This window comes from Oncorhynchus nerka, linkage group LG14, assembly GCF_034236695.1.
Source record: "Oncorhynchus nerka isolate Pitt River linkage group LG14, Oner_Uvic_2.0, whole genome shotgun sequence".
Lineage (NCBI taxonomy): Eukaryota > Metazoa > Chordata > Actinopteri > Salmoniformes > Salmonidae > Oncorhynchus > Oncorhynchus nerka.
The window spans coordinates 20,189,389-20,212,700 of NC_088409.1; the positions used below are offsets into that span (position 1 = coordinate 20,189,389).

General features: G+C 45.0%; 1 protein-coding gene, 1 long non-coding RNA gene and 1 pseudogene across 3 annotated transcripts; 1 reads left to right on the top strand and 2 right to left on the bottom strand.

Annotated features, from left to right (window-relative positions):
- The first annotated feature begins 957 nt into the window (after positions 1-957).
- LOC115124318 (meckelin) lies at positions 958-22,979 on the top strand. 2 transcript variants are annotated; one of them, XM_065027712.1, is made up of 32 exons: positions 958-1,176; positions 1,260-1,364; positions 1,724-1,838; positions 1,953-3,572; positions 8,735-8,825; positions 9,274-9,362; positions 9,685-9,775; positions 10,533-10,632; positions 10,918-10,984; positions 11,085-11,156; positions 11,432-11,494; positions 11,628-11,782; positions 11,946-12,054; positions 12,143-12,229; positions 12,543-12,608; positions 12,917-13,070; positions 13,147-13,267; positions 13,363-13,468; positions 13,554-13,610; positions 13,703-13,801; positions 15,761-15,859; positions 16,164-16,253; positions 17,439-17,538; positions 17,636-17,781; positions 18,070-18,210; positions 18,315-18,395; positions 18,524-18,640; positions 18,775-18,891; positions 19,237-19,344; positions 20,443-20,545; positions 22,117-22,259; positions 22,341-22,979. In XM_065027712.1, the coding sequence occupies exons 4-32, from the start codon at positions 3,459-3,461 to the stop codon at positions 22,419-22,421; spliced, it is 2,967 nt and encodes a 988-aa protein (XP_064883784.1). In that variant the 5' UTR covers positions 958-1,176; positions 1,260-1,364; positions 1,724-1,838; positions 1,953-3,458; the 3' UTR covers positions 22,422-22,979. The 2 variants fall into 2 exon arrangements, with proteins under 2 accessions (XP_064883784.1, XP_064883785.1); XM_065027713.1 differs by lacking the exons at positions 958-1,176; positions 1,260-1,364; positions 1,724-1,838; ... (2 more) ...; positions 9,274-9,362; positions 9,685-9,775 and adding an exon at positions 10,177-10,391.
- On the bottom strand, positions 2,117-5,870 carry LOC135574913 (RNA-binding protein 12B-like; annotated as a pseudogene).
- On the bottom strand, positions 7,906-8,548 carry LOC115124320 (uncharacterized). Its single transcript, XR_010465737.1, has 2 exons — positions 8,395-8,548; positions 7,906-8,033 (listed from the first exon to the last, which is right to left on the bottom strand). It is a non-coding gene; the product is annotated as an uncharacterized LOC115124320 (long non-coding RNA).
- Positions 22,980-23,312: the final 333 nt, after the last annotated feature.

Genomic DNA, 23,312 nt, shown 5'->3' on the forward strand with positions numbered 1-23,312 from the left:
GAAGTGAGGAAGAAGGTGAAAGAAGCAGCAGCAGAGCTGGAGAGGGCAGAGGGCAGGGGACAGCTAAAGGTGAGAAGGGGGAGCAGAAAGTTATGGATGAGGAAAATAAAACACTGTGACCTCTCTGGTGATGTTGGTTATTGAATTGATTCTGTATGGTGTTTTCAGGTGATTCTGAAGGAGCCCAGTGAGGTCCAAGCGTTTGCAGGACTACGTACGTTTTTCTATGTTTATTCTCAAGTTTGTCTGAATCTCATTGTGCTCGGTCTGTTTTTAAATGTACTGTGGTTCTGACATATCTCCCTGTCATCACAGGTTCAGCAATCCCCAACATGGGGCCACCAGGAGGGATGGGAGGGCCAGGAGGAATGGGAGCTAGAGGACCAAAACCAGGTGAGTGTGTGGGGGAGAAGTGTAAGGTTGCCTCTGAGGTGATTAATCTCCCGTGGGCAGATTCTGAATGTAGACTGAGATAATCTTCAAGAACTGAATGGGATGCATGAGATCCGAGCAGCATTAGTTCCGGTTTTGTTTTTCATCACTGGTTATTTGGCCTTATTGGGTAAAGGCGGTGCTTAACCTGCTTCGCCTCCAGTGTGTCGGGGGGGGGGGGGGGTTGTTGAGAGTTTGTTTGCAATTTCAAACAAGTATAAATAATCACGCAACTCCAAATTACTTGAGATTTTACTTCCGGGTTAACAGAGATTGCTGAGGTGATAAGATCTTTATTGTGTGCTTGACTGGTCTATGTTGGGATGCAGTGTTGTGTAGTAGTCCAAATGCATTCTTTTGTCTCCCTCTAGGTGGCAGGTTTGCAGAGCCTCTGTTCCCAGGGAGTTCCCTCTCCAAGGCGGCGGCCTCAACTACCCCGTGGGTGGTATGGGGGGCTACTCTGACCCCCTGCCTCGCTCCACGGCTTTCCAGAAAAGGGACATGAGCTTCCGAGGCTACCCTGACAATACGGGGGGGCAGAGGCTAGGGGGTTCAGCCGATGGCTTTGGGCTGGGAGGGGGAAGGGATGGAAGCTTTGGCCAGGAGGGGTTGTTGGGGGAGAGTCCGGAAAGCCGCTACCCTGATGAGTTCAGAGGGGGACAGATGGGAAGTGGATCAGGCCAAGGGTTGATGGGAGCTGTACCTGAAACCAGCAGCCTTCCGACCACGCTACTCAAATACCTGGTGAGTGGAACTGTGTGTGAAACTATGCTTTCTCGTGTTATTTAAACATGCTGTGTGTGTGAGGGTCTGTTTCCTGTGTGTAGGACAATTTCCAGATCGAGAACGAGGGTGATGCTCAGATTGTGCTGAAGGTGACACAGAAGCTGACAGATGTCCTAATGGACTACAGACTTAGGAGTGTTTCCTCGGTATGCAGCACACACACACACACACACTGTTCTCTGTCAGCTGCAATACCAGTGCAACAAGCAGCTCTCAGGTGCTTCCTGCAACAGGAACTGGTGACGTGAGGATAAACGTCACTTGATTCAGTCCTTTAACCCATTTCCTGTCTGTTCAGTCTGTGAGTTATTGCTGTTCATTATGGCAGTGCTCTAGAACCTTCTGTGTTCTGACAGCACACGTCCTTACTGTGGCTAAACCTGTTCCTTGTGTACTCCCATACAGTCGTAAGGTAGATGGTGTGATTCAGGAAACCAAAGAATTCCTCAGTAGTTTGTCCCCTTTGATGTTCTCCTCGATTCAGTGTATGTGTGTTTGTCTACAGCAGGGTCCTAGTATGAAGAGCGGTTTGTCGCTGGGCTCCATGAGCTACTCCGATTCTCCCAGAATGTCTAGCAGTAGTGACCGCTTCTCAGGTGGCTTCTCTGGGAACCTCTCTGGTACGCACGGCCCCAGTTGACAAATGAAATACACACGTCCAGCCTTTTAATGGCTGTAGTTTGGTTCAGAAATAACCTACAGTACATCAGTCACCTATTTTATCTCCTCTGCAGGCCCTTCCAGATACTGATGGTCCATCCAGGTACTACAACTAACTGATCCATCCCCACGTAACCCATCCTCCGTCTCACCCCCAAGATATACCCTGAGTCCATGGGGTCTGCAGCTGTCTGTCTAGCCACTGAACATTTTTATTTTATATAATTTTCCTTCAAAGTAGAAACTGATACAATTGTGTACTTATTAGTGCAGACTTTGTTTTTACCTAACTTCTTTTGACATGCATAGGTTGGACTAAAGTTTGACTTTTAGTTTTAACCATTGTCTGTATTCATGTGATTTTGGCATTTATTTTACTGTGGTTTCTTGGACAAATCTTGTCTGTTTAGAAATGAAGTGTTTGATAGAAAACAAGTGTAATGTTTAAGGAAACAGATGTTTGGCGGTAAATGGGTTACTGATGTACTGACTGCTGTTTTGAGTTGAGCTTGTCATCGCTGTTTTTCTCCACACCTGGCTTCACTTGTGGGATCGTCTGAGACCAGCCACCCTGACAGCTGATGAAACTGAGTAGTTGTGTCTGTATTAAAGCCCTTTTGTGGGGAATCCCAGAATGTGTGGTGCATTTGGAAAGTATTCAGACCCTGACTTTTTCCACATTTTTCTTACGTTACAGCTGTATTCTAAAATGTATTAATCTACACACACTACCCAGTAAGTAAAAACAGGTTTTTGGAAATGTTTGTAAATGAATTAAACTGAAATATATTTGCTTAAGTATTCAGACCCTTTACTCAGTAATTTGTTGACGCACCATTGCCAGCAATTACAGCCTCGAGTTGTCTTTAGTATGTCAGATTGGACAGGGAGCATCACTGCATAGCTATTTTCAGGTCTCTCCAGAGACGTTTGCTTGGATTCAAGTCCGGGCTCTGGCTGGGACACTCCAGGACATGGAGACTTGTTCTGAAGCCACTCCTGGGTTGTCTTGACTGTGTGCTTAGGGTTGTTGTCCTGTTGAAATTGAACCTTTGCCCCAGTCAGGTCCTGAGCACTCTGGAGCAGGTTTTCATCAAGGCTCTCTACTTTGCTCTGTTCGTCTTTCGCATGGTCCTGACGAGTCTCCCTGCCATTGTAAAACATCCCCACAGCATGATGCTGCCACCATACTTCACCGTAGGGATGGTGCCAGGTTTTCACCAGATGTGACGCTTGGCATTCAGGCCAAAGAGTTAAACCTTGGTTTCATCAGACCAGGTGCATTTTAGCAAACACCAAGTGGGCTGTCTTGTGCCTTTACTGAGGAGTTGCTTCCATCTGGCCTCTACCATAAAGGCCTGATTGGTGGAGTGCTGCCGAGATGGTTGTCCGTCTGGAAGTTTCTCCACAGGGGAACTCTGGCGCTCTGTCAGTGACCATCAACCTGATGGTCACTGACAGAGCGCCAGTGACCAGTCACCTCCCTGGCCCAGGCCCCGACTGCTGCCAGCTCGAAGTCTTGGTGGTTCCAAACGTCTTGTTCTGACATGTACTGTCAACTGTGGGACATATAGACTGGTATGCCTTTCCAAATCATCTCTAATCAATTTAATTTACCACAGGTGGACTCCAAACAAGTTGCAGAAACATCAAGGATGATCAATGGAAACAGGATGCACCAGAGCTCAATTTTGGTATGTTTTCTTATTTGTAATTTGCAAACATTTCTAAAAAAACAGTTTTCGCTTTGGCCATATCGGTTATTGTGTGTAGATTGAGGGGCAAAATGTATTTAATCCATTTTAGAGTACTTTCCAAATGCCCAGTATGGAGGATGTTGTTCCTTCACTGTAAAACTAGAACTGCATCACCCAGGGGATTCCATGAGTTGTATTTTATCTGATCCAACAAAATAGGGAACTGAAAATAAACTCTGTGGTGTCATCTATGCTTCTCCAGTTGTGTGAGAAATGTTGCTGGCTCTCAAGTTGACCTTAAATCTACCATAAACGGAGTGAATTGACATACTAGCATAATTGAAAACAGTTTAAGAGTTAATCAAAATCAGGTCACTTTGGTAACAGAATCGGGTCACGTTTAATTAGTGCCAAAAATAAACAAATATTGGTTTCATAAAGTAATTTTTGGAATGAAAATTCCAATAAAAGAAATAAGGAATGTAGGAAGAGAAATTAAATGCTGTCCTGTTGCCTGATATGCTGTTGCTGGTTTTCAAACATGGTCAATGTTGCAGTTTGAAATGCATTTAAATCAACATGTAGGTGTAGAATGATTTGCCGCCATTGGTATTATAGAAATATTAAAGGGTCTCTATACCATGGGAGGTCTTGAAATTAAAGTTGGAATCATTCAAGAACAATGGATATTGACTCATATCCAGTTTAGACTTGTCCAAATGTAACTGTTGACTGACTGGAGGGTATGGGGTTAACACTTCTCAAAGCCACTATGACTCAAGGATGCTCATTCCAGTGCCAGTTTTAGGGACAATCTCAGATGACACCCTATCCCCCATAGAGTCCACTACTTCCAACCAGATCCCCATGTGGCTCTGGTCAACAGTTGTCCAGTAATTCTCAGTTGGTATAGCATGGCGCTTGCAACGCTAAGGTTTGGGTTTTAATTCCCACGGGGGACCAGTAGAAAAAAAGTATGCACTCACTACTGTAAGTCGCTCTATAAGAGCGTCTGCTAAATGACAAATGTAAATATGAGGAGTAGGTCGTCTTTCCTTACGCATTCCTTGTCAAAATGTCCTCCATCTGCTGGAAGCTGATACAGGTGAGCAGCACTCTGGTCCCCAGATATGTCTTGCCATGTCGTTTCTGGGCCTGTGTGGCAAAATCCTCAGTTTTAAACTGAGCCACAGCCTCACCGATGCCATTGCCATCTTGATCACGCAGAATGTAGATAAACTGTTCAGTCAGAGGAAGTTCGCAGGGGGAAAAAATGATTCCCACTTTCATCACGTATGACTGGCGGTTTCGTACGTAAACACACGTCTGTGCTGTGGGAAACGGTCTCACCCTGGGTCTCTCAATCTGATGTTTCTCCTCGCTTCGCTCTGACACTGCTGGTGTTGTCTTGGGGTTGCCATGGTGTCTCCAGTTGACAACATGGCTTGCATCTTCTCCTTGGTGACAGATGAGATGTCTATGGCTTGGGAACCAACATGGCAGCCGTTGAGGTTCAAAGCATAAACGTAGTCTTCCGTTTGGTCGAATATTACAAACGCTGTATCTGTCCTCTCTCTATCCTTATATAGTAAGTGTAATATTTTGCTGTTGGCGATGTTTGGACAGCCAAACAATTATTTTATCTCATTCTTCGTTATTGTTTTGAATAGATTTTTTGGCCATAATATAGTACTCCATGCTCGGGGACTCACAGGATCTGGGCCTCTTCGCTGACTGTGACCTGTCCTCAGAGCGCCTCTTGGCCCAGATCCTGTGTGTTTCTCTGTCAGGCTCATACAAGATTGGTCTTTGGGTTCTGTATGAGGGCCTTGCCCTTTCCTGGTGCTGCATTTCCTTGGATTCTAATGAGGGTCCATCTCTGGATTGTATACGAGGGTATTTCTTGGGGGTTGTACAAGGTTCTATCTCTCTGAGTTGTGGGCCTATACAAGGGGTTTTCCAAGGGGTCATATGAAGGGTTCTGACACTGCTGGATGGCATAGCTCCACATCTCCTCAGAGGCCCCACAGACCTTCACGCTGATGTGGCCCAGTTGCTGGTGGTTGAAGCTTAGAGCATCACATGCGTCCTGGGCCCAAACTTTACAAGGCAGCCCTGTCTCACGCCCAGCTTCACATTAGCTGTAACATCCTGGACCAACAGGCCTTTGAAGAAGTGGCAGATCTCCTGGCTGGTGACAGTTTTTGGCAGGCCAAAGAGCTTGACGTAGCCTGGTCTTGGCCTGTAAGCCTCTTCTGGTCTCCTTAGCTGGTTTGGGGGGGCAGGGTAGCCTAGTGGTTAGAGCGTTGGACTAGTAACAGGCACAGCTGTGTTTTTAGTCCTGAGCACAGGACCGACAGTTGCACTAGCGACAGCGCTGAGCACAGGACCAGGTGCTGCTGTCGCTTTGTTGTGCTCTCCTGGCTGATTAGACTGCAGTCCTTGGATAACAGCAACAAGGCCGAACAGTAGGGCTGTGGCAGGGTTGGGCAAGGGCGCTGCCGGTGGAAGGAGCTTCTCCCTCTGTAGTTTGGACTCCATTTTTCATTGCAGTTCTGCAATGCTACTAATATGTAGGGTCACCGCAGACTTTCTAAGAAGAGTTCCAGAGCGCCTCATTGAGTGATAGCCATCTTTATTTTATTTTACTAGGCAAGTCAGTTAAGAACAAATTCTTATTTTCAAACGACAGATTTGTACCTTGTCAGCTCGGGGATTCGAACTTGCAACCTTTCGGTTACTAGTCCAACGCTCTAACCAATAGGCTACCCTGCTGCCCCAAATCTCCCTCTGTAGTGAACACAATGAACGCTTCACCAAGGTATCCTTCTATAATACACTGCTCAAAAAAATCAAGGGAAAACTAAAATAACACATCCTAGATCTGAATGAATGAAATATTCTTATTACATAGTTGAATGTGCTGACAACAGAATCACACAAATTATCAATGGAAATCAAATTTAACAACCCATGGAGGTCTGGATTTGGAGTCACATTCAAAATTAAAGTGGAAAACCACACTACAGGCTGATCCAACTTTGATGTAATGTCCTTAAAACAAGTCAAAATGAGGCTCAGTAGTGTGTGTGGCCTCCATGTGCCTGTATGACCTCCCTACAACACCTGGGCATGCTCCTGATGAGGTGGCGGATGGTCTCCTGAGGGATCTCCTCCCAGACCTGGACTAAAGCATCCGCCAACTCCTGGACAGTCTGTGGTGCAACGTGACGTTGGTGGATGGAGCGAGACATGATGTCCCAGATGTGCTCAATTGGATTCAGGTCTGGGGAACGGGCGGGCCAGTCCATAGCATCAATGCCTTCCTCTTGCAGGAACTGCTGACACACTCCAGCCACATGAGGTCTAGCATTGACTTGCATTAGGAGGAACCCAGGGCCAACCGCACCAGCATATGGTCTCACAAGGGGTCTGAGGATCTCATCTCTGTACCTAATGGCAGTCAGGCTACCTCTGGCGAGCACATGGAGGGCTGTGCGGGCCCCCAAAGAAATGCCACCACACACCATGACTGACCCACCGCCAAACCGGTCATGCTGGAGGATGTTGCAGGCAGCAGAACGTTCTCCACGGCGTCTCCAGACTCTGTCACGTCATTCACATGGGCTCAGTGTGAACCTGCTTTCATCTGTGAAGAGCACAGGGCGCCAGTGGCAAATTTGCCATTCTTGGTGTTCTCTGGCACATGCCAAACATCCTGCACGGTGTTGGACTGTAAGCACAACCGCCACCTGTGGACGTCGGGCACTCATACCACCCTCATGGAGTCTGTTTCTGACCGTTTGAGCAGACACATGCACATTTGTGGCCTGCTGGAGGTCATTTTGCAGGGCTCTGGCAGTGCTCCTCCTGCTCAAAGGCGGAGGTAGCGGTCCTGCCCCTGGGTTGTTGGCCTCCTCCACGTCTCCTGATGTACTGGCCTGTCTCCTGGTAGCGACTCCATGCTCTGGACACTACGCTGACAGACACAGCAAACCTTCTTGCCACAGCTCACATTGATGTTCCATCCTGGATGAGCTGCACTACCTGAGCCACTTGTGTGGGTTGTAGTCTCATGCTACCACTAGAGTGAAATCACCGCCAGCATTCAAAAGTGACCAAAACATCAGCCAGGAAGCATAGGAACTGAGAAGTGGTCTGTGGTCACCACCTGCAGAACCACTCCTTTATTGGGGGTGACTTGCTAATTGCCTATAATTTCCACCTGTTGTCTATTCCATTTGCACAACAGCATGTGAAATGTATTGTCAATCAGTGTTGCTTCCTAAGTGGACAGTATGATTTCACAGAAGTGTGATTGACTTGGGAGTTACATTGTGCTGTTTAGGTGTTCCCTTTATTTTTTTGAGCAGTGTATATACACACACCACCTTCTGGGATGTAGAAGTTGGTAAAGAATCTTCGTATGTCTTCAGCCCCGGCCTCAATATTCAGACCCTGCAACCGAAGTACATGGTCATATTTAACTTTTATCTGGCAAACAGAGGTCTGGAAACGGATACAAAAAAGTGTCTTTAACATGAAGCATAAATAGTTATTTAATACATTAATAACAGCAACAAAAGGATAAACATTTAAATGGGCACATCTTTTACTTATATTAAGAACATCCAAATTCCAGATTTTCCAGAGAAATTAAACACGTTAAGTAACCAACAACACAACTGATGAACGCTGACACGCTGTACATTATTATGATGACCACCTGGTTGGCAAGCTAGTTAGCCCCGAGGCACCGTGGCTGTGAAATGAGACATTTAAGAATATTTGAAACAGCTCAACTCCTCAAATTACTTACCAGGTGAAAACCATAACAACTCTGCCTCCTCTGTATTTTAACCTTTTATATCGTAATTGTGTGTGATGCTGATAGGTCGAAATATTGTCCCTTTAAGAGCCCGACAACACATTAACTGTGCACGAGCTGCCACATGTGCGCATTTTATGGGGAAGTAGGGAGGCGCAAGAAAAGTGGCGCGAGCACACGCCCCAAAAGACAGAAAGGGTTGTGGGTAAAATAACAGGAAGTCAGTTTCTCTACCATGGCAACGGGGATGCTACTTGTGTGCGGATTGGCACTATTTCTAACAATAAAATCAAACCTACTTCACTCCCAGCAGTTTACGATTTCGTTTCAGCGTCCTTCAGACTGCAGCGTGGAACAGTTCTACGACATCTCCAGTCAGTCCTGTGTGAAATGCGGACCGAACCAGAGTACGAGTGCAACTGGTGCGTTATCAATGGTGTTGTTGGGTGTACTGTGACTAACGGGCTACCTAATTAGCAGTAGGCTAATCCACTCCAGTCTGGGTTTGTTGTAGAGTCAATCGCTTTGTTTAAAACGTTACGTGTACGAATAGAACAGGCTCAACCTTCTTTGCTAAATAGTACTTAACTACAGCAGTAGCGAATCATAAGGGAGGAATGTATTGCAGTAAACCACCTGGTTAGCTAGCTGGTTAGAATTGGATAATAATGCAGCTAATATATTGTAAACTGGCCTGCTAGTTGCATTGTCCTATATGTAGACTATGTTAGCTGGTTCATCAGTCAATAAGATTGCTGCAAGTATTGTTTGCTGAGAGAAATGGCACTGATGGTTTACAACGTAACCTACAGCTGTGTCCACTGTTATAATGTCTTGTGTTAACCAATTACCCTCTCCTCCTTTCATCAGGTCTGTCTTGTGAATGTGTGACTGGGTTCAGAGTTCTCGCCACCAACGGAGCTTCCATCACCTGTCAGCAGTGTCCACTAGAAAAAACGGTATGTTCTTATTCCGTACTACTAGACAGTAGATGATCACACCATATAATACAGTGCTATTTCAATTGACTTATCATTCACCGACCAGTTTAAAGGTCTCAGTCAATACAGATTGTCCTGGGAAGTGTGCTGAACACAGGAGCTTGGTGGCACCGTAGTTGGGGAAGACAGCTCATGGTAATGGCTGGAGAGGAATAAGGGGAATGGTATCAAACACATGGTTACATCATTGCTACGTTCCAGACATTATTATGAGCTGTTCTCCCCTCAGCAGCCCACACTGGTGCTGAACTGCATGTGTTGTTCTGCCTGTCTCCTGTAGGCAGTAACAGAGGATGGCTATGGGTGTATCCTCTGTCCGGGCAGTCTGACTGAGCAGGGAACCTGTCAGTGCCCGTCTGGGAGTATACTGGGTGAGTAAAACTGGGAGTATACTGGGTGAGTAAAACTGGGAGTGTACTGGGTGAGTAAAACTGGGAGTGTACTGGGTGAGTAAAACTGGGAGTGTACTGGGTGAGTAAAACTGGGAGTGTACTGGGTGAGTAAAACTGGGAGTGTACTGGGTGAGTAAAACTGGGAGTGTACTGGGTGAGTAAAACTGGGAGTATACTGGGTGAGTAAAACTGGGAGTACATTTACATTACATTTAAGTCATTTAGCAGACGCTCTTATCCAGAGCGACTTACAAATTGGTGCGTTCACCTTAAGACATCCAGTGGAACAGCCACTTTACAATAGTGCATCTAAATATTTTAAGGGGGGGGGGTGAGAAGGATTACTTTATCCTATCCTAGGTATTCCTTAAAGAGGTGGGGTTTCAGGTGTCTCCGGAAGGTGGTGATTGACTCCGCTGTCCTGGCGTCGTGAGGGAGTTTGTTCCACCATTGGGGGGCCAGAGCAGCGAACAGTTTTGACTGGGCTGCGCGGGAACTGTACTTCCTCAGTGGTAGGGAGGCGAGCAGGCCAGAGGTGGATGAACGCAGTGCCCTTGTTTGGGTGTAGGGCAAAGTAAAACTGGGAGTATACTGGGTGAGTAAAACTGGGAGTATACTGGGTGAGTAAAACTGGGAGTATACTGGGTGAGACAGCAGCTGGAGGAACCACGTCTACAGGGGATGTGATGGTGTTTATGGTGCGCCGCTGTGTGATGCTAATGTTGTATTGTTGTAGTGGAGCGGGATGTCCAGGGGAACCCTCTGGAAGAGGCCAGGTGTGAGGTGTGTAACGGAGCTGAACCTGCCCTCTCAGCCCCTAACAGCTACAGAGACAGGTACCAGACACAGCCAAGTCTTCCTGCAGAACAACTGATATTTCTGCTCTAAACTCTCAGATGGCATGACTTGTTAAGATTCTGCTGACTGAACCGTTTACCGTCTGTCTGTCTGACTGTCTCTGTCTGTCTCTGCTCTAAACTCTCAGATGGCATGACTTGTTAAGAATCTGCTGATTGAACTGTCTCTGGCTGTCTCTGTCTGACTGCTCTCTTGTCTCTGTCTGACTCTGCCTGTCTCTGTCTGTCTGTCTCTGTCTGACTCTGCGCTCTTGTCTCTGTCAGGTGTCAGAGATGCCAGGCTTCCCTCATCAACACCTCTCAGTCCTGTATGTGTGGTTCCAACATCCTGGTGAGCCCACCCTCTATAATACGCGTGTGTGTCATGTATGGGTTTAAAATGAAATACAAGTCTAGAGCATCCGTGAATCATATGTCGTGTTTCTTTACAGGCTGGAGGTATGTGTTTCCCTCCCAACAACCTCCCTACAGTTGTGAACCCTAATGTCAACTATGCCGAGCTGGTAAGTCAACACAACAGGGCCCAGTTTTTCAAATGTTATCTATCTGGATTTTGTCTATTGGATAAGATTAAATGCATAGAAATAGAACGAATAATTTACTTGAATGGGGTATTCCATTGTATTCATTCTATTTCTCTGTTTTATTCCTATCCGATAGGAAAAATCCAGGTAGATACTGTAATTTTTGAAAAACTGGGCCCAGAGCATCAGTGAGCCTGCTGTAGTTATGTGACTGTGGAGTTATAGTAACACTGTTTGGTATGTTCCCCCTGTAGTCCCTTCCTGTGCAATCAGCATGGTTCTCCACAAACCTCTACTCTTCAGCAGCTGCCTGCTTGGTAAAATATACAGCCTCTCAAATACCTGTTCACCTTTCTGTCCCTGGACGATCTATGTGCACTTGTCCGTGTGTGTGGTGTGTCCTGCAGGTGTTCTCTGACCTGATCGTGTTGGTATGTGTGCATTGTACAGGTGTATACTAACCTGACAGCATGCCAGGCATTGGGGAACATGTGTGTGATGAACATGCACTCCTTCAGCAGCGTGGCCAACGATGCCTGTGGTCTCTACAACACCATCTTCAGAGCTACCGCAGCCCTGGGATCTACACAGGACATATCCTACTGGTAACCTCTAACCCCTTTCCTGACCCCTAACCTATAACCCCTAAAACATCTTCTGAAGATCTACTCTTGCTCTGGAGTTTCTAACCACTGTTTTCAACCAATAATGTCAAATCTGGAGTAGATAAGTCAATGGAACTGTCCATTCCTGCCCCTGTGACTTTAGGAGAGCCAATCTCCCATGGCTTTACTACGGGGACCAGCCGGGTCTGGCCAACCGCGTGCTGCAGACAGAGCCACTTCCCACTGGATTCAGCTTCAAGGGACGCAACAGGGTCCGTAACACGCACATTGACCCAACACTATTACCATAACACCTATGATGATCACTCCGATTCTATGTGCGTTGTCTCTCTTTCTCAGAATACAGACATCAACCTAGTGGCTGCTGTCTACAACGCCAGAGGAGACTTCCTCCAATGGGAGAAAGTGGGAGGAAACAACCTGCAGGTAAAACAGGAAGTTCATCTTGAGCCTGACTAGTGAAGGCTAGTCTTGCATTGCCACACTTTGCAGTCTCATAATGACTTCCATTCATATTGACCTTCAAGCTGAGCTGTCTACTGTAGTAATATTTGTAACAACCTGAGGTTGGGAGCAGAGCCCTTAGTGACACACAAGTCTAGCCTAAAGGTGCTCTTCTTTCCATCACACTGCTGGTTCCAGTGTTGAGACGCCAGTGTTTCATGATACAGCTCAGTCATAGATCAGTCGTTATCATTATTAGTTTTGACTTGAGGAAAGTGACTATCTCCTCTCCCAGCTCTGTCCAGACACCGCCAGGAGACAGGAGGCAGCTTACACCTTTGGCACGGCCTACCAGGAGACTGTGAGTTTCTACCTCTATCCAGTGCTTGACTTGAACTGAAATGGGTTCCGGTACTCATTTTGGATGCCACTACTGTTTATACAGTATTTAGGTGCAGAAGCTCCACAATACTTTTGAGATAATATTCTATAAGAGGAACAGGAACTCGAGCAGTAGAACATTTGAGGTGCCGGGACTCAGATCTGGTGAACTCCTGCCCAAGTCAAGCCCTGTCTCTATCTCATCAACATGTGCTGTGGTGTTTTCTCATGGTGACAGTTGTTTTGCGTTCTCACTTAGCGCCAATTCTATTACGTCTGTGTGTGTAGTGTGTTCTCTCCATAGCAGACCTGTTGCGTGTTTATGCTGAGCCTTTATTCTACGATGTGTTTGTGGATCTGAGCCGAGGAGAGGACAGGAGACTGCTCCCTCTTCCCACACGCAACCTCAACCAAGAATACAACAGGAAGTTCATCAACCAAGGTGAATGTGGGAGGGGGTACATTTGTTTTAAATCCTTTCTCCCTCAACAAGTATCTTGAATAACTGGTGTGTGTAGGTAACTTGAACGACTGGTACCTATCGAGACGTGTGTTACTGGTGGACACTCTGAGTGGGAGAGAGAAGAGCCTCGGCTCTCTGCCAAAAGTCATACGCATCGCAAGCAGCATCAGGATAGGGTGAGTTGCACACACAAACACACCTCCATGTAGGACTACACGCATTCATCAATGTTAGCAGGGTGTGAAAACATGTGTGTGTAATTATGACATAGGTTTCAGCTGGTGCCAGGGACTCAGAAGGGACAGGTGTTCCCTCCTCTCCTCTCTGTGACCTACTCAGACGTCCTCATCACTGCCCCAAACACACAGACTGTCTCTGTGAGTAACACATCACACACACACACACACACACACACACACACACACACATCCCTGATCCCACTGTAACTTCTGTGTGTTCTAGGTGTTGTTTGCTGTGGACTATGAGATGGACCAGACTGAGGCTCACATGAAGACTGATGTGAGTAACCAGGGGGCAGAGAACGAGAAGGGTAATGCTGTTGCGATTGCATGTATAGTGAAGACCATAATGATTTGTGTGTGTGTGTGTAGATCGCCCTAGGTGTGTTGGGTGGCGTTTCTGTTCTGTATTCCCTGGTGAAGACAGCCAGCTGGAAGAGGAGGATTGGCTCTCCTCTCATTGACATGGAGGTACCTGACCTTTAACCTGTAACCCCGACTTCTAACCAAATCAAATGTATTCATAAAGCCCTTCGTACATCAGCTGATATCTCAAAGTGCTGTACAGAAATCCAGCCTAAAACCCCAAACAGCAAGCAATGCAGGTGTAGAAACATGTTGGCTAGGAAAAACTCCCTAGAAAGGCCAAAACCTAGGAAGAAACCAAGCTATGAGGAGTGGCCAGTCATCTTCTGGCTGTGCCGGGTGGATATTATAACAGAACATGGCCAAGATGTTCATAAATGACCAGCATGGTCAAATAATAATAATCACAGTAGTTGTCGAGGGTGCAGCAAGTCAGCACCTCAGGAGTAAATGTCAGTTGGCTTTTCATAGCCGATCATTAAGAGTATCTCTAACACTCCTGCTGTCTCTAGAGAGTTGAAAACAGCAGGTCTGGGACAGGTAGCATGTCCAGTGAACAGGTCAGGGTTCCAAAGCCACAGGTAGAACAGTTGAAACTGGAGCAACAGCACGGCCAGTTGGACTGGGGACAGCAAGGAGTCATCATGCCAGGTAGTCCTGAGGCATGGTCCTAGGGCTTAGGTCCTCCGAGAGAGAGAAAGAAAGAGAGAATTAAATTCACACAGGACAACGTATAAGACAGGAGAAGTAATCCAGATATAACAAACTGACCCTAGCCCCCCGACACATAAACTACTGCAGCATAAATACTGGAGGCTGAGACAGGAGGGGTCAGGAGACAATGTGGCCCCATCCGATGATAGGGCCAAACAGGAAGGATATAACCCCACCCAATTTGCCAAAGGACAGCCCCCACACCACTAGAGGATATCTTCAACCACCAACTTACCATCCTGAGACAAGCCCGATTATAGCCCACACAGATCTCCGCCACGGCACAACCCAGGGGGGGCGCCAACCCAGACAGGAAGATCACATCAGTGACTCAACCTCAGCCTCTGTAAAAGGGTTAGAGGCAGAGAATCCCAGTGGAGAGAGGGGAACCGGCCAGGCAGAGACGGCAAGGGCAGTTCGTTGCTCCAGAGACTTTCCGTTCACCTTCACACTCCTGGGCCAGACTACACTCAATCATATGACCCACTGAAGAGATGAGTCTACAGTAAAGACTTAAAAGTTGACACCGAGTCTGCGTCTCTCACATGGGTAGGCAGACCATTCCATAAAAATTGAGCTCTATAGGAGAAAGCCCTGCCTCCAGCTGTTTGCTTAGAAATTCTAGGGACAATTAGGAGGCCTGCTTCTTGTGACCGTAGCGTACGTGTAGGTCTGTACGGCAGGACCAAATCAGAGAGATTGGTAGGAGCAAGCCCATGTAATGCTTTGTAGGTTAGCAGTAAAACCTTGAAATCAGCCCTTGCCTTAACAGGAAGCCAGTGTAGGGAGGCTAGCACTGGAGTAATATGATCAAATTATTTGCTTCTAGTCAGGATTCTAGCAGCCGTATTTAGCACTAACTGAAGTTTAATTAGTGCTTTATCCAGGTAGCCAGAAAGTAGAGCATTGCAGTAGTCTAACCTAGAAGTAACAAAAACATGGATTAATTTTTCTGCATCATTTTTGGACAGAAAGTTTCTGATTTTTGCAATGTTACGTAGATGGAAAAAAGCTGTCCTTGAAACAGTCTTGATAGGTTCGTCAAAAGAGATCAGGGTCCAGAGTAACGCCGAGGGCCTTCACAGTTTTATTTGAGACGACTGTACAACCATTAAGATTAATTGTCCGATTCAACAGAAGATCTCTTTGTTTCTTGGGACCTAGAACAAGCATCTCTGTTTTGTCTGAGTTTAAAAGTAGAAAGTAACCATTAACTTTAAACACCCAAATGCATTTATTTAAATGTAGAATTCGATTGCATGTTTGTCATATATTTTCCCTGACCTCTCTCTCTCTGCCTCTCCTTCTCTATTTTTCTCTGTCTCTCACCCCTCTTTTTCTTGCTCTCAGACCGTATTGAAGTTCCTGTTGTTTTACGCTGGTGATCTGGCTAACGTCTTCTTCTTCATCACCGTGGGAACAGGCCTGTACTGGCTCATCTTCTATAAGGTAGACAGAGACACCCGCAGACAGACACACACCACACCACAGCCCACCACACACACACACTAACAGACCTTTCCCTCTCTTGTACACCTTTACCTCTGACCTGTCTCTGGTCTTTACTCCTGTTTATACGGATTCTGATTTTATTCAAGGTTTTTCTCTTCTTTCTTCTCCTGGGCTGCACACTCAGACGGTGGAGGCAAGTCTTTCTCTTCTCCCCCCCTCCTCTTTTCCTCTCCCCCTCCCACACAAGAACATTAAAAACATTCAAACGTGTGTGTGTGTGTGTGTGTGTGTGTGTGTCTAGGCCCAGCATTTTGTGTCAGTGCTGCTACCGTTACCAGGTCTGCAGGAGGAGAGGTTTGTGGCGTATGTGGGCTGTGCCTTTGCTCTCAAGGTGAGGCCATCCCACCCTGTTGACAGCTTGTGTTTGTATGCTTCTATTTGTCTAAAATTGTGGTATTTGAAGTCGGGGGAGCGACCCCTAGTGTGGGCGCGGGGGAATTGCAGTGGGGTCACCACATTTTAAAAAAGTATTATGTTTTGTTTTAAATGGGCGTGGGGATTACAGTACATATTATTTGAAAAATTAAATGTGATTTAGTAAATTATTTATATTGGTTCTCCTAATTTTGTAAGAGATAAAAATGAATTGAATGTTATTTGTTGATGTAAAATGTCAATTTACAGATTTCTAAGGTTGTGTAAGTATATAAATTGGTTCAAACCACCTAAAACCAACTAAGGCATAGATGATGGTAATAAGAGCTACAGCAGGTTCTCACCACTGGTGGGATAACATGCTGTAACGTCCTCAAACGTGCAGAAACATCTAGTTCCAAAATTCTAATACTTTTTTGTTTTGTGTGCCAACGCTAAGACTACCGCTTTGTGGCACACCTATAGGAAAACTGTCAGGAAAATAGGGCTGGTGTTAATATAGGTGAATCTGTTGAAACTTGCACTTCAACTCCTATGTCTATCAGTGTTAGGATGCCAAGGATCTTATCTATTATTTAATGAAACAAATCATCTATTTTTCTGACAGTTTTTCCCAAGGTGGCGGCATAGGTGCCAATGGCATAATAGAAGATATGAAGGCCTCATCAATCCACACCTAGGAAGACCACATGACTTAACACACATGCACACACCCAAACCCACACACAGATTCTGACCCAACGTTCAGAAAAACAACATTAACATAAACATGCACGGTCAAAGATTAACCCTTGGGTTTTACGGGGAAAACACTTCAGCTGAGAAGTCACTTGTTCTGTTCTCTTCCCTGAAGCACATGCAGATTTGGATAGTGAGAGGTTTTGCTGAGGAAGTGATTTCCCACTTTCCTGTGGTAACCTTGTGTTGGAGCCTCCTAATCCTAATAATACATTTGGGGGGGAAAAGGAACATATTTGCCTTTTTCATCCTATTTATCGAATAGCGGTGGAATTATTGGCCGATATCGATATATTGGTCATTATATTTGGGGTGGGGTCACGAGAAATTCTGCCGATAGAAATGGGATCCCTGCTGAAAAAGTCTGAATACCACTGGTCTGAATTGTCTTCCTGTCCTCCAGACTGTGCAGTTTCTCCATAAGCTGATCCAGCAGTTGTCAGTGGATATCTTCTTCATAGACTGGGAGAGACCGCGCGGCAAAGCCAACAAGACCATCCAGGGTACGTAGTCAAAAAACGCCTTTTCCCCTTTTCTCTGAAAGTTGTTTTACCCCTTTGTCTCTGAATTAGACGTGACCATGATTTGGGTTGTTGTCAGGCAATGGCAACGGTGAGGCGAATCACAGCCCTTCTCCTGTCAGCATCTGGAGGACCTACTTTGTGGCCAACGAGTGGAATGAGATTCAAACCATACGCAAGATCAGCCCCACCTTCCAGATCATGGCTGTGCTTTTCCTACTGGAGGTACACACACATCTTCCTTCCCTCTCTATGTCTCTCTCTGCCTCCTTGTCTGTCCCTTTGTGTCTGTCGCTCTCTGCCCCTCTGTCTCCTTGTCTGTCCCTCTGTGTGTCTCTGTCTGTCCCTCTGTCTCCTTGTCTGTGTCTCTGTCTCTCTCTGTCCCTCTGTGCCTCTCTCTGTGACTCTCTCTTTCCCATCAGAGAAATGGCAGCACTCTCCCCTGATACATTTAAAATCACTTTCTTAACGCTCTCTCTGTTGCTCTCTCTTTCTCTCTCCCTGTGTGTCTAGGTGGTTGGCTTCTCTAGTCTGGCCCTTAGGGACCCCTGGTCAGATCTCCAGCGCCCCCCTCAGTCCTACTCCCCTCCCTACAGCCTGACGCTGCGCTATGGCCTGGCCGCCACACTCTGGCTCTGCATTGGACTGCTGCAGGTAGGTACACCCCTATGAACTGCAGACGTTGGTCGGACCTGTTACCAGAGTGGGTCTCTGGACAGGCTTTCTCACTCTGTGTGTCTTTCACTTTATCTCTGCAGATCATTTTCTTCACTGCTTTCCATGAGCGTTTTGTGGAGGATAAGATCCGTCAGTTTGTGGACCTATGCTCTATCAGCAACGTGAGTATCACTCTCACCAGCATAGTGTCTCAGCTGCCGTGCACATTTTGTAAAAGTGAGATGGGCTGATGAACTGCTGCTGTTTTAATGCTATCAGTCATTTAAACAACGTTTTTCTTCTGTCTTAGATTTCGGTGCTGCTGCTGTCCCACAGGTGTTTTGGTTACTACATCCATGGGCGCTCCGTCCACGGCCACGCTGACACCAACATGGAGGAGATGAACATCAACCTCAAGAGAGAGGCCGTATGTACACAGACAGACAGACAGACAGACAGACAGACAGACAGACAGACAGACAGACAGACAGAGTTTGTGTGTGTGTATTTCGTTCCGATATAAAAAGCTATTCAACCCTTTCTCCCTCTCTCTCTCTGTAGGAGTCTCTGTGTGGTCAGAGAGGTCTCCTTCCCAACACAGACACTCAGACCTTCCAGATCTCCATCACCAGCCGCCTACGCCTGCAGTACGACCGCATCCTGGAGCCCCTCAGCAGGGTGGGGCTGTGTGTGTCTGTGTGTTGTTTGAGATCATCATAATCAACAGGAAAGATATTCATGTCTGTTCTATGCCATGTGTTTCTATCAAATCCAATTTTATTTGTCACATACACATGGTTAGCAGATGTTAGTGCGAGTGTAGCGAAATGCTTACGTTGTACCACTTTTAACGTGCCTCTGTCTGAAGCTTTTAAAAATGTAGTTTTGATATTATTTCAGGTTACAACACATTTCATGATCTACAATTTCAGATTACTTTGTAGAGTTCAATGGGTCAGGTACACTCAAGGGCATGGAAATATTTACCTTGTTCAAAGGTATATCTGTGTTTGTCTCTAACAGAGAAATGGACCATCGCGGTTGGTGGACGCAGCCTCGGGACACCCCTTTGACCAGAGCACCAAAGCCTACCACACAATGAACCGTTTCCTAGGATCTGTCATAGACCATGTAAGATATCAACATACCACACAATGAACCGTTTCCTAGGATCTGTCATAGACCATGTAAGATAAGATAAACATACCACACAATGAACCGTTTCCTAGGATCTGTCATAGACCATGTAAGATATCAACATACCACACAATGAACCGTTTCCTAGGATCTGTCATAGACCATGTAAGATAAGATAAACATACCACACAATGAACTGTTTCCTAGGATCTGTCAAAGACCATGTAAGATATAAACATACCACACAATGAACCGTTTCCTAGGATCTGTCATAGACCATGTAAGATAAGATAAACATACCACACAATGAACTGTTTCCTAGGATCTGTCAAAGACCATGTAAGATAAACATACCACACAATGAACCGTTTCCTAGGATCTGTCATAGACCATGTATGATAAGATAAACATACCACACAATGAACCGTTTCCTAGGATCTGTCATAGACCATGTAAGATAAGATAAACATACCACACAATGAACCGTTTCCTAGGATCTGTCATAGACCATGTAAGATAAGATAAACATACCACACAATGAACCGTTTCCTAGGATCTGTCATAGACCATGTAAGATAAGATAAACATACCACACAATGAACCGTTTCCTAGGATCTGTCATAGACCATGTAAGATAAGATAAACATACCACAATGAACAATGAACCATGTAAGATATAAACATTTCCTAGGATCTGTCATAGACCATGTAAGATATCAACATACCACACAATGAACCGTTTCCTAGGATCTGTCATAGACCATGTAAGATATCAACATACCACACAATGAACCGTTTCCTAGGATCTGTCATAGACCATGTAAGATATCAACATACCACACAATGAACCGTTTCCTAGGATCTGTCATAGACCATGTAAGATAAGATAAACATACCACACAATGAACCGTTTCCTAGGATCTGTCATAGACCATGTAAGATATCAACATACCACACAATGAACAGTTTCCTAGGATCTGTCATAGACCATGTAAGATATAAACACACAACACACCATGAGTCACTTCCTGGGATCTGTTCTAAATATTTTCTCACACACCTTTTCCTGATGTTATGTTGTATTCTCTGTAGGCCCATCGGGACATGGAATACGTTGTGAGAGACAAACTGTTTTTTGAGAGAGTCATAGGGATGGAGTTCATGGAGCCTATGGACAAGAGCATCTTCTACAACGGTTATGCTGCAACCTTCCCTCCATCTTGTGCCAACATCACTTCTTTTTCAATCTTGGTTCCAATAGTTTATATGTGTATATACAGTACCAGGCAAAAGTTTGGACACACCTACTCATTCAAGGGTTTTTCTTTATTTTTACATTGTAGAATAATAGTGAAGACATCAAAACTATGAAATAACACGTTGAATCATGTACTAACCAACAAAAAAAGTGTTAAATCAAAATATATCTGAGATTCTACAAAGTAGCCACCTTGATGACAGCTTTGTACACTCTTGACATTCTCTCAACCAGCTTCATGAGGTAGTCACCTGGAATGCATTTCAATTAACAAGTGTGCCTTGCTAATTTGTGGAATTTCTTTCCTTCTTAATGCGTTTGAGTAAGTCATTTTTGTTGTGACAAGGTAGGGGTGGTATACAGAAGATAGCCCTATTTGGTAAAAGACCAAGTCCATATTATGGCAAGAACAGCTCAAATAAACAAAGAGAAATGACAGTCCATTATTACTTTTAAGCATGAAAGTCAGTCAATCCGGAAATTGTTGCAAAAACCATTAAGCTCGATGATGAAACTGGCTCTCACGAGGACCACCTCAGGAAAGGAAGACCCAGAGTTACCTCTGCTGCAGAGGATAAGTTAATTAGTTACTAGCCTCAGAAATTGCAGCCCAAATAAATGCTTCAGAGTTTTAGTAACAGACACATCTCAACATCAACTGTTCAGAGGAGACTGTGTGATGCAGGCCTTCATGGACGAATTGCTGCAAAGAAACCACTACTAAAGGACACCAATAATAAGAAGAGACTTGCTTGGGCCAAGAAACACGAGCAATGGACATTAGACTGGTGGAAATATTTCCTTTGGTCTGATGAGTCCAAATTTGAGATTTTTGGTTCCAATCGCTGTGTCTTTGTGAGACACAGAGTAGGTGAACAGATGATGTGTGGTTCCCACTGTGAAGCACACCGGTCTTTTCTCTCTGCTTATTTCAGCTGTTCTTGTCATAATATGGACTTTGTCTTTTACCAAATAAGGCTATCTTCTGTATACCACCTCTACCTTGTCACAACACAACTGATTGGCTCAAATGCATTAAGGAGGAAATAAATTCCACAAATACATTTTTAACAAGGCACACCTGTTAATTGAAATACAATCCAGGTGACTACCTCATGAAGCTGGTTGAGAGAATGTCAAGAGTGTGCAAAGTTGTCATCAAGGGAAAGGGTGGCTACTTTGAAGAATCTCAAATATAAAATATATTTTGATTTAACACTTTTTAGGTTACTTCATGATTCCATATGTGTTATTTCATAGTTTTAATGTCTTCACTATTATTCTATAATATAGAAAAATGTAAAAAATAAAGTAAAACCCTTGAATGAGTAGGTGTGTCAACTTTTGACTGGTACTGTATATATCTCAAAACATGGCAGATACAACAGTAATATGCGGTCTATGTTACTACATTACACACACTGTGTGGGCTGCAGATAAATGGCAGTGTGGTCTGTGAACAAGCCTGGGCACCTGTATGACCTCTGAAATATGTCTTTATTCAACAGATGAGTCCCATTCGTTCAGTGACGTGCTGTTCTATGGGAACGAAGCCACTCTGTTGATCTTTGACACGCTCTTCTTCTGTGTGGTCGACCTGGGAGCACAGAGCTTCATACTGGCAGGCGTACTCACATACGTACAGCAAATGGTCGGTATTGGGTGTACTTGTCTTTGTTTGTGTTAGTTGTATAACAGCAAAAAATAACATTTTATTTATTTTCTATTCTAGATCTTTCGGTTAATCCGTAACGGTATTGGGCGGAGAAACCTGGCCAACAAAACATTGGTGGACAAGAGATTCCTGATCTAGTTTCTGCTGTCAGAATGGTGAAAGTATAGACCAGGCAATTCCAGTTCTCGGGGGCCTGATTGGTGTCAAAGTTTTGCCCCAGCTAACACACCTGACTCCAATAATCAACTAATCATGATCTTCAATTTAGAATTCAATTTGAATAATCAGAGCTGTGTTTGCTAGAGATGGAGAAAAGTGTGACAAGGGTATTCAACTCTTACCCTACGAGGTCTGGAGCTAGTTTTCTGTTCTACCTGATCATTAATTACACACACCTGGTGTCCCAGCTCTAAATCTGAAGAAAAGCCGTGGAACTGGTCCAGAGTTGAGCCTGAGTGGTATAGACTATAGTATGCCATGCCTTGTTAGCATGTAACAGCCTTGGTAGCTGTGTGACTAGCGTGGTTTAATTGTGTTTACAGCTTTGGCAGGCTCTTTTTTTTTTTTTTACAAATGCTTTTCTACTTGTTTACACAGTATTTTGTACATGTTCTTCACAGGGTTGATGATGTACATTTTGTAATTCAGTTTCTCTGTGATATGTTTTTACAAATTAAAACAATGGGTCTGATTTTATATTGTCTCTTCATTCACTTCCTGTTATTGGCCCTGTAGATAGAGAGAGAAGATGGAGGGAGGTGAAGGTAGATGAGAGAAGGATTGTGGTACTTAAAACCATCCACACATTAGCTATTGGCTGCTGTAGTGGCATCATCATTTACTAACCTAACTTGCCAGCAACCATCTCTTCTGCTGAAGTGTGATGACCTTATTATGGTGCTATAAAACTAGATAACAGAGTAGGCCCAGCTCTGCTCCAGGGCCAGTAGGAGCTGCAGCCAGCAGGTTCCGTTCACCTGTTCCTTTACTACACTGGGTGTTATTTTGCAAATAGTTAATGATGAATAG

What these genes read in the sequence shown, in the direction of transcription:
- LOC115124318 (XM_065027712.1), top strand. Translation starts at nt 3,459, where the DNA reads ATGCCTTTCCAAATCATCTCTAATCAATTTAATTTACCACAGGTGGAC. An exon ending in ATGTCAACTATGCCGAGCTG is followed by an intron (nt 11,157 to 11,431) that starts GTAAGTCAACAC and finishes TTCCCCCTGTAG; the next exon opens with TCCCTTCCTGTGCAATCAGC. An exon ending in ACTGGCTCATCTTCTATAAG is followed by an intron (nt 15,860 to 16,163) that starts GTAGACAGAGAC and finishes GTGTGTGTCTAG; the next exon opens with GCCCAGCATTTTGTGTCAGT.